This window comes from Zophobas morio, unplaced genomic scaffold, assembly GCF_036711695.1.
Source record: "Zophobas morio isolate AGI-343-1 ecotype UQ-CSIRO unplaced genomic scaffold, CSIRO_AGI_Zmor_V1 ptg000255l, whole genome shotgun sequence".
Taxonomy (NCBI): domain Eukaryota; kingdom Metazoa; phylum Arthropoda; class Insecta; order Coleoptera; family Tenebrionidae; genus Zophobas; species Zophobas morio.
In genome coordinates, this window is record NW_026972359.1 from 3973 (window position 1) to 14738 (window position 10766).

Here is a 10766-nt window from a genome sequence, read left to right on the forward strand (position 1 = left end):
CCTTGACAGTTAGCGCTATTCGGAGAGACATCAGGCGTTTTCGTGCAGCTTCCATTTTCCTGGTTGCTTCCACATTTAATACACTTAAAGGCAGAGGTACAGAAGGTATAATTATGGCCAAAAAGTTGACAGCGGTGCACCGGCCAATTACGTTTGAATTCTTGAGTCCTTCAAACGTAATTTAATAACGAACTGATGTTATTTTATATACCGAGCTTTCAGATTTTGGCGAGTGTACGAGTACTAAAATAAGAACCTTTCATTCTTTCCAATAACTTTCATACGAACAACCTTTAATGAATGAAAATCTTGACTGCGTAAATCTTCCTCAACTGCGCTACTGTCAAGTTCGGGAAAAATTACTTTTAGTACCACTTTCAAAAGCCTATCCCAGGAAATCGATAAGCTGTAAAACTCGTAATTACTTTCTAATAATAATTTTCTGGGCCAGTTGAAAATTATTAGAGGAAGACAGCAATAAGGATATTTTTAGAAGAAAATTGGTCACGTTTCTTATACGTAATAGGGAACTACACCTGGCCAACGTTGTTTCTCACGAATATTTTAAGGTGAAACGTTTTCTTTGTCTACCGGAAAGTTTTTCGCAGTTGATATGTTGAGTTTTCTGTTCTGTGGGGTGTTGTCGATTGGAAAACTGAGTGATTGAGTTTTGAGTAGTTAAATCACTCAGTAAAGACGGTAATCCGTTTATAACAGTGCTTTGGCCTTGTAAGATAGACAAAAAATGAATCTGAGCAGGTTTGCAAGAGATTGAAATAGCACTTAGCTTGTTTTTGCTAATAGCTGTAAAGGGAACAGATTCTAGCTCGTTAATTCTCTTTTGCGCTATTTTTAATTCTTTTTATAGCTTTTCATTTATGGCTAGTATCTCAGTGATGTAAGCTGCGGGATCTTTACCAGAAGAAACAAGAGACATGTTAAGCAATATATATAAGTAAATAAAGTGATATAGCAAAAAATAAAAATTAATATATATATAAGTTAATTGAGTAAGACAGATATATACAAAGAGTATTGGTTTAGGCTTAGTTTATATATTAAAATAGAGTAGTGATTAAAGTTTTCGTTGTAGTAATAAAACATGTAAATAAGTATGTTATTAATAGCAAATCCGTAGTAAAAAGTAGAGGTGCACAGGTCACATCCAAAATCGGCAAGAGGACTGGGCAAGAAAAACGTTTCTATAAAGAATCCTGAGGATATTTTAGCTTTATTAAAAGATATCAAACTAGAAAGTAAAGACATTATAGAACCGCTTTATACAAGTATTCCAATAGAAAATTGATGGATTTCTGTAGCATTCTTTCTAAAAGGGTCTCCAGGCCAAAATTTTTTTGTACATACTATGAAGCGATCCATCTTTTATTACGTAATAATGTCTTTAATGTTATGTTATACCAAGAACTAAACGGGGAATCCTATGGGTAATTCCGCTGCCTCCAGCCTTGGTTACTTCATATACAGTGTATTATGAAGCTTTAAAGTTTCATAAATTCCCTCCTTATATAAAGTTATATGAAAGAAATATGGATGATACATTGCTCGTATGGGTAAAAAAAAAAAAAAAGTTCAACTTTCGGACTTTATCAGCCATATTTCAGATTGTACTAAGCTAAGCTGGCCTTTAGAGATAAACCAGAACAATTCCATTTTCTTTCTAAATTCATATATTTGGAAAGATAATAATAGAATTATTCATACAACTAATGAAATGGAACTCAATTTATATCTTTATTAGCACTCAACTTTTGTCCCACACCCCCTTTACTAACCATGAAAGATTACGAAGAAGCTTTTGACAACATGATGAGAGGAATCAGCTTAGCATTCCACTTTGATGATTTCTCTAATAATTTTGTCAAAAGCAATGCATATGTGTCCAACAAATCTTTCATACAGGACAATGTCCCGGGAGAGGTTATCGATACTTTCAGATGTCTGAAAGTTAATTTTTTAGACCACGTTCGAAAGTTTTACAAGAATAGAAAAACTATTCAAGTGGAATTTAGAAACTACTCAGACAATTTTCTTAAAGGAATTTAAGAATAACAAATATATGAAAGTGATCAATACTGATAAAAACCAAGGCCCTGCATTAATGACCACAACACAGTATGTAAAATGGTGTAGCGACCATTTACAAATAAAAATTCTTATTTCGAAATTCAGAAGCGCAATAAAGAGGAGATATTGACAACGCGTCGAGATAAGATTCTTGGTTTTTATCAACAGGTAAAAAGAACGTTGGATAAAAATAATGACTTCATGAAATTGACCAGAATCATTTTACATCATCTGGATAAGACTAAACTTTATTATTTTTACGGGTTAGCCAAGGTACACAAAAATGGTTTTCCTAGATGTGCACCAGACATTACATCATTAGCTACGTGTGTTAATACACTTACTCCTGGCCTGTCGAAATGGTTCCAACATCCCTTCTTATATCAGGAATTCTGATGATATCCTGACTGCTATTCCGGGTACCATTTTGTCGTCTCATCATGAACTAATGTCTCTAGATATTTCAGCCTTATATACTTCCATTCCCACATGGAAGCATATAAAGAGATTAAAAAATATATTCTAGAGCATTTTGTACCAATTCATGGTGGTTTGTTTGTAGAAGCTCTTCGTTTAATTCTGAGTACTGGTTATTTTGAATTCTATGACAAGCTCTACATTCAAACGAACGGCATTTCTAGAGGGGATCCAGCAGTCCCCAGTATAGCAACCCTTTATGTTGCTTACTATGAATCTACCAAATTATACCCTCTTTTAAAATCCAATCTCATCTTATATAAAAGATACTTGGATGATGCATTGGTGATTTTAAAAGATAATAAGAGATTTTTAGAGAAAAAAATGCTGGCCATCCTTAACAGTATTTCTGGTCTAAAATGAACCAAAGAATCTATGAAGGATGGTAAATTACAATTCCTCGACATCTGTATTCATACAGATGGTACGATGTTATGGACAACCTCGGCGGAAAAGGATACAAATTTATTTTTATATCCTACCCCTCATTCGGCACATCCGCCAGGGGTTGCAAAAGGTATGGTGAGAAGCTTAATTTCTAAATATTACAGACAAAATTCTTTTCGCGAGGATTTTGTATCATGTTGTAACAAACTTTTTGCAAGGTTAATGGAGAGGGGACATTCCAAAAAAAGATTATATGTAATATTTAGATACGCTTTCTCAATGTTATCTAAAGAGGAGAACAACGATAACAACCATACCTTTACGAAACGATTCTTTTTTCATATCCGATATGACCCGAACGGACCGAGGCGGAGTTGGATTAGAAATGCCCTTGTTACGAATGTCATATCAGCTATGGCAAATAATTGCCCTATAACGATTGGATATTCCAGACCTCGGAATATCAATGAATTATTGGGTTCGAATCGTTTCGTAAACTCGGAAAGTGGAGCATTATAAATTAGAAAAGGAGGATAGCTAGCTAGCACTGATCCTTTTTTATAGTGTTCCTAAACCTAATATTAAAGCCATATGCTTTTTTATATGAAATGTTCCCGAACATTTCTTATTATTCTGGAAACCACTTTCCGAGTATAAACTTGAAAAGGTATATAAGAGACTGAACAGACCTCTTCTAGAACTTTTCGCTTTTTCGCTTACCAAGTGCCCTCAAATTCCACTGAAGAAGCCCAGGCAGCAGAAAGGATCCTGATTCAAGATACTTTTTTAAACAATCAGTCAAGCTTGATTCAAGGATACCTCTGGAGATTTTAGCGAAAAACTTTTATTAATAAAACTATTCTATACCGCGTACGAAAGTTTATTGATAAAAGAAATAGTTTGAGTACCTTCAAGAAGCTTTATGATAATTTTTGTTTGCAAAGATTATCATTACATCTAACCCTAACCCTAAACCTTAATTCCTTAGCTAAAGTTGTAGTAGGGGCGTATTTGTTAATGATGTAAAGTTAAATTTAATCGTTGGCCATCATCTGTGTTGCATTTGACTGTTTGCGAGTACCTTAAATTCTAACTAGTTCGTCCATGAAGTACACTCTTAATTAAAGGGAGGTTTGCTCTTTGTACCCATATTAATCTCATAAAGTTGTGGGAAAAGATTGGCCCTTCATCCCAAACGTGTCCAATCGTTAGGGCTTCCTGAGGCTTCTGTCTAAGATCGGTGATTTAAGCGCCATTCAAAGGCGGAATGGCTTACCAATGTAGGTTCATCTTCACATTGGTCATGTCACCCTTTTCTTTTTTGAAGCGACAGCGATAATTTTAAATAAGCTCTTTATCTTGTTTTTCTTCAGCAAAATAAGGCTAGCTTCCGATTTGAGGCTTGGAGCCACTTCTGACATCAAGTCAAAGGAGCGTGATAATGGCACCTTCCTTAGCTAAACTCTGAGCTTAGATTGTAGGTTACCGAAGAGTTCTGAAGTTGTGTAAAGCACGCATCGAAAATATGCTCTTAAACTTGGTAAAAATCCGCTCATAGTTTTTTTCCTAGGCAGGAGCTAGCTTCCGTGCGTCTTTAGCTCCTTAAATATACATAGTAAAAGCACTTTTTTCAGAAAAGTACAGTACTAGTTTAAAGTTAGTTAATTTTTTTATTAAAACTGTTTTTATTATATTTTTATTTAAAGGTTAAATAACTTAGGTTAACTTTGATTAACTTAAACCTTCGTTGACTTTAGCTAATTTATTTTATTCAATAATGATATATTTCAACATAGAATTTATCATATGTTATTCTTCTTTAGTCAGTTATCAGTTTGATTTAGAGCATTCCTTGGATTGGTACCTTTATGCTTTTAGACGAGATGCTGAGAATCGAACAAACTAAATAGTAAATGAAAAGTAAAACAAGAAGGGCCAACCCCCTTCACCTTAATTCTATTATTCCGGAGCTTGAGGGTTATATACCGGGGATCGCCCTACTGGTGTTGGCTATTCTAATATCTATTTAGGCAGATATCTATGAACGGTGAGGGTGGCTAAGTTAGTGTCTTAAACTGCCTTTCAGTGCAAATAGAAAAGATCGAATGCAAGCGGTTGGGATATGGCTCGTACACTCCCACCCCTTGCCCCGAGCCATTAGTGTGGCCTTTGGACCAGTTAAACACTGGGTTATATATTATTATCGAGTTTCGAGTTGAGATAACACTCTTGTTTGATAAATAGGCAGTTCTTACTCTGCATTTATGTTTGTAATATAAAATTGCTTTCGCTATAAAACTAAATTGTATACGTTCCCAGTAGAGATGAGATATTCGCAACGATCCCACTTTCAAGTTTCTAGCTTTGCGTAAACTATAGCACTTGAATTATAAAAATAATAAATGAGATTTTTGAATATATAATCCCACTACACTGCCTTTAATTTTTATGGAAAACGCTATTCCAAGGTTTCCATATGTACTTTTTGCGTAGCGCATATTAATAACATTATAATTAATCATATCTCTTACATAAGTTATTTAAGCAATTTTTTATCTAACTTTTCATTGGTGCATAATCATTCGTAACCTATTATTGGAGCTCTATAAACTAAAATGCATTTATTTAACAACCGAATCATTAAAAAATTACCAAATTTGGCATTAAATATTTAAGTTAAACTTGCTAATACCTAATTACGCGGAAATGATAATATGAAAAGAACTAATATTAATAAATCATAGGAGCCGTGTATACTGACCCTAACATTAATGGAAAAGCTATTAAATTAGCACTACTTTACTGGTTTAACCTATTAACCTAGCAGAATAAATGTGGTCAGCACAACTAAATTTACGCCATTGATTTTAGAGTAAAGGGGAAACTTCATGATATTACTCAATAATTACAAAAAGATTTGCCGATATCATAACAATATTTTTTAACTTTTATAGCATATCCTTTACATAAATAAATCTTATCAGCATTTACTTTATTTATATAATAAGTTGTAAATATATTACCCTTTACATTCGTCAAATAACGTAAACAGATTTGTCCCATTGCTAAGCTTTTTAACGCCATTTTTACTAATTTTATATAACATTTTTAACATATGCTGTAAAATTTATTAGTTACAAATTATGCTGTCACTTTCACTAAGGATAAGATAGTTCTTAGGCCTTTATATTAACTTAAATTAATAACTAATACAAAATTTAAAATAAAAATTGTAACTTAGCTTTACGTTTCTTAAGCGGCTGCATTAAAACTAACAAAATTAATAGTTACCTATCCCAGAAGTTAACATTATTTATATTTGATATTTTAAAGTTCTTGTTAACGGTGTATCTTACACAAATATATGTCATAATATTTTTTGAATTTTACATGAGCTAAAATAATATATAAAGTATTCAGCATATTATAAAACTTGAACTTTACCGCTAAGAAATTTTTAAATTATGTGGTTCTTTTTAGTTGTCGCTAAATATATGTTATTGACATTTTATTTACTAACATTTTTTGGTGATGACGTATGCTCTGACGAGCATTGTAAAGATCTAAGTAGTACACCAACTTTGTAAGTGAAATTAATGAATTCTTAGAATTTTTGTTAGTTTTAATAAAAAAACTGAAGTAAAATAAATCATATTTCCAATATGTGCTATTTGGGTAGTAAAAATAGAAATTTAATAAATACAAAACGACACCTGGTGATAATAAGAAGGAAGATCATCATTAAAAATTAGTCAATTTTTTATGTTTATAATAAGAGGGTAATATTCAAAGGCAGTGCACATGTGATTGTATAAGTTTGGCCCGCGTACCCGCAGTAGTTTTTTTTTTTCTTCTTGATTGATCGTTGCGCAGATGGGTTTGGTGCGCTTGGAATTTATAATGATCAAATAAATTTTTTTTTACAGTACTTTCTAGTACTTCAACTTTCTTATACTATATCACTTACTGTCCATAATACTCGTTATGTTATCTATATTATACTACTTTACTGCCTTTGATATACAAGTTTTCGAAGACTTAATGCCTGTGAAGTCAACAATAATTAAAAACTCCTAACAATTAATTTTAGTTAATAACGAACTTCAAAACATTGAAGTTTGTAAAAGATAAGCTTAACAAAAAATAAAAATATAAATGTAATAACATTTTTATAAACCAAAAAAATATGATCTTTTTAGTAAAATACTTGATGCATTTAATATTTTTATCTAGGGATTTATCAAACTGCTCACTAACCTTTTTTACTCCTAATGCAAAGACTTCCTCATTACTTTCCACACTGTAAATATTTTATTAGAAATTTGCTTTATATTTATAAATTTAACTTTTGCGTATACAGAATACTTTACTCAAACGATATCAGTTCTATTAATTGGATCACTTTTCGAGCTCTTACCCTTCTAACTGAGATGTATGTTATCGTTAAAGACTTACCGTAATTTGAGCGTTATACATTATACCAACTAGCTTAAGACTATTATTGGCATAATATGGTATAAAGTAAACGGTCAGGCTTCCTTTCCTGAACTTTTGTCCATACTCTCACACATTATAAAATTTTATTTTACAGGAGGATTTTTACAAAGTTTTTATAAAAATATGATGGGGAAAGAAATTTAGTTGTTTTACATAAGTTTTAGTTTTATAGCCTCGCCCCACTCCTTCCTATCACTTCTTGACGTCACCTATCAATATTACAACATATACCTTTTGATAATTACTTTGAAAACTACATCTACATAGCCCGTGAAACTCAAATTCTCTTTTATTTCTATCTATAGCTAAACTTCAATTACTAGCAACTCCTAACACATTGATTTACTTTTTATTAGAAATGAATTTACAAGTTACTGTAGTCTGCGCTGTTAGGTGGGAAAGCATATTTTTGTCTTGTATTTAGTGTAGATACCTTTCGACTTAATAACCCTCGGGGTTGTTAGAGTTCCAGGTAACTTTTTAGGCCAAGTTGAAATTAGTTTGGTTATTATAAAGAATTATTGTGGTAACTTATTACAAAAACTCAACTCCACCTAAATTCAGCCGTAAGAAGAACCCTAACATTTTAGTAAACGAGTGTGAAGTGCATACGACAGAATTGCTACTAGTTTCTTATCTCCTCATAAACTATTTCCCTTTGTTGAAAGAGTTTTTCAAACAATTAGTTAAGATACTTCTTTCAACGTTTCCTAATATTTATTTGTTCTCCTATTGTTCTAAACTATAAATAAATGTTACACAAATTTATATCTGTAGAAATATGGCCTTTAATAAAATTACATGGATAGCACTCAACTCATTCCTTAGTCAGAGTAAATTAAGGATTTTGTAAGTTGTGACTATTCTAGTATATTTAATCTTATTTGTTGCAGAAACTAATTTTGTTAAATTGCGTTACCATATAACTTATTACTGACCACTTTTTTATGTTATGAACGTGGAGGGACTTACAGTATAACTTGATTAATTCCATTAAAGAGAGAACTTTTTCGGGTCTATCAAACCTAGAGCAGCTGTAACTTAAACATTACATTAATTAACTTATTAACTTATTAATAACTGTTTAGCTTACAATTTCATGCTAAGTTTTAGTTAATTGTCTTGGGGTATTAACTCCCTCACTCATTTTATCATATTATTATAAATACAATAACTATTATAAATATGCTAAGTGTGTATTTATTTCTTTAGATAAGAAATCAATCAGTTAGTGATATATTATGATTGCCACCATAGCTCTTAATTGTAAACTAAAATAGATTTCTTATCAGTTGTTAACTATCCTTACAGTACATTCTTACTTTTTACTACTGTTTGATAAAGCAAAATTTAAGCACGCGTTACAACTTAGAAAAGTAACGAGTCCTTTTACTATTTATTTCATTGTGTTTAAGATTAGTACACTGTTTATAAACTATGAAAGTAAGAAAATTGTGTACACTTTTTTTTAAAAAAAGTAGTAATCATTTTCTAACAAGTACAAAAAATTTGGTAAGTGAGGAGAATGGCTACAAAGTTTTTCTTAACTATGTTAATGGTCGATTGTCATCCTCTACTAATCTGTATAATTATATTAAATAGGTTAGGCGTATTGTAATAGTGTGTGCAAACATTATTATCACTTTACTGCCAAACCATAAACTTGTTTTGGTGTAATTTATTCTCCGCATAAGCTTTTTTCAGCTATCCCTCCCCTCCACTTTTACTCACATTTCGCATAGTTAGAAATAAATTATTTTTTACGAAATTTTGGACACTACAGGCTCCTCTATTAATGTTAATAAATAATATATACAAGCCTTACTATCTCTTTTTTAGTATATATTTGATAAAACATTAAACTTTGAACTTTGGAAAGTCCTTTTTTATTAAATGTTTAAAGTAAGCAATGAAATAAAATATGATTAAAAAAATACTGATTTAGTTTTATTGTTCTTTGCTTTCGAATTTTATTATCGTTAACGGTAAAAATGAATAAATTTTTATTTATAAATAACGATATCGATTAATTTCATAAAACTTTTTAAAATTCTATAAAAAAGCATAAAAATATCAAATTTATTAATAGAAGAAATAGTACAAACAAGCATGATGAAAAAAACATATTAGATATTTTTATTTTATATTCATTCTAAAATCAAAAGTATATTAAATTTTAAATAGCCATCTCGGTAAAAATTATCTTACAAGTATTAAAGCAGAAACATTCAAGGAACTGTCTATGTTAACTTATTTGTAAGTTACTTTTCCCTATTACTCCTAAGAGTGGTGCCATTTACTGTCATCTTGCTTCAAAAGAGGACTAAACTTTAATTATCTTACTTCTCTGGATAAATCTATGTTTGATGGACTCTCTTCTTTAAGGGAATTGTAAGTCGCCCAAGAGTCTAAATAACTGGTCAATTCTAATTACCATCTGTAGAGGTCTTTACGCCAACAAAATTACGTCAATCCCTAAGGAAACTTTTTCTCATTTACGAGCACTAGTTTATTTGTAGGTTTCTTCTTGTAGTCTTTTTTGCCTTTAACGTTTATATAGTAGTTATATACACCCAGTTACACCAAAAACCATTTATTATTATCCCATTTTTATATTTTTAGTAACTTGTAATGTTATGTTTCCCTTATAAATTCCCTACTTTCTTATTATGTTTCTCTGCTTAAAATATCATTAGAGACTTAGGAGAAAACCCCATAACCCAAATAAACCCGCGTGCCTTTAGAGAATCTTTTAATTTCAAAAATCTGTAAGAACTTAATTATTTAGAGATTTTTATTGCCGTGCTTATTACAACTATTAGGGGTATATCGTTGAATCAGTCTTTTGTTTGTTCCTCCAGAGTTTACTATAATAATAAAATTAACTTTGTTGACAGCTATTGCACTCATGAAGGTGCATTAAAGTTATATGAAGATTTTTTTGAATTATGTAAAAAACAAAGAGGGTACCATGAATTATTAAAGGGGGAGAGTGAATTGCTAGAAATCCTGTAATAGGCTACTTTAAAATGTAATTTTTTTATAAGAAAAGTCATAAAAGAACTATATAAACATAAAATGCCACGAAAAGGTTATAAATTTACTAATAAAAATATTACAGATTACTATTATTTTTACTAGCTGTAAAAAACACAGCCGCTATAATAGAATGGCTAATTGGCTTTTCTTTAATAATTGATAACTATTTTGAATTATCCAAATTCTTAAAAATTTGAAGTCCACATTTTATTTTTATGCACCTCTTTTTTAATTAGAAATTATTAATCTCTATCAGGCTTGTTTATTTATTATTCAGCCAT

The 10766-nt window shown here is 30.9% G+C and overlaps 1 protein-coding gene across 2 annotated transcripts; it reads left to right on the forward strand.

Moving 5' to 3' along the window:
- Positions 1 to 7061: 7061 nt before the first annotated feature.
- Positions 7062 to 10520, forward strand: LOC135146677 (leucine-rich repeat-containing protein 15-like). 2 transcript variants are annotated; one of them, XM_064078803.1, is made up of 10 exons: positions 7062 to 7106; positions 7183 to 7251; positions 7310 to 7381; positions 8224 to 8295; positions 8411 to 8482; positions 9631 to 9702; positions 9766 to 9837; positions 9890 to 9961; positions 10143 to 10214; positions 10269 to 10520. In XM_064078803.1, coding segments are annotated over exons 1-10 (768 nt in total). In that variant the 5' UTR covers positions 7062 to 7104; the 3' UTR covers positions 10462 to 10520. The 2 variants fall into 2 exon arrangements, 1 of the variants encoding a protein (XP_063934873.1); XR_010283907.1 differs by lacking the exons at positions 7062 to 7106; positions 7183 to 7251; positions 7310 to 7381 and having other exon boundaries at positions 9890 to 9965.
- Positions 10521 to 10766: the final 246 nt, after the last annotated feature.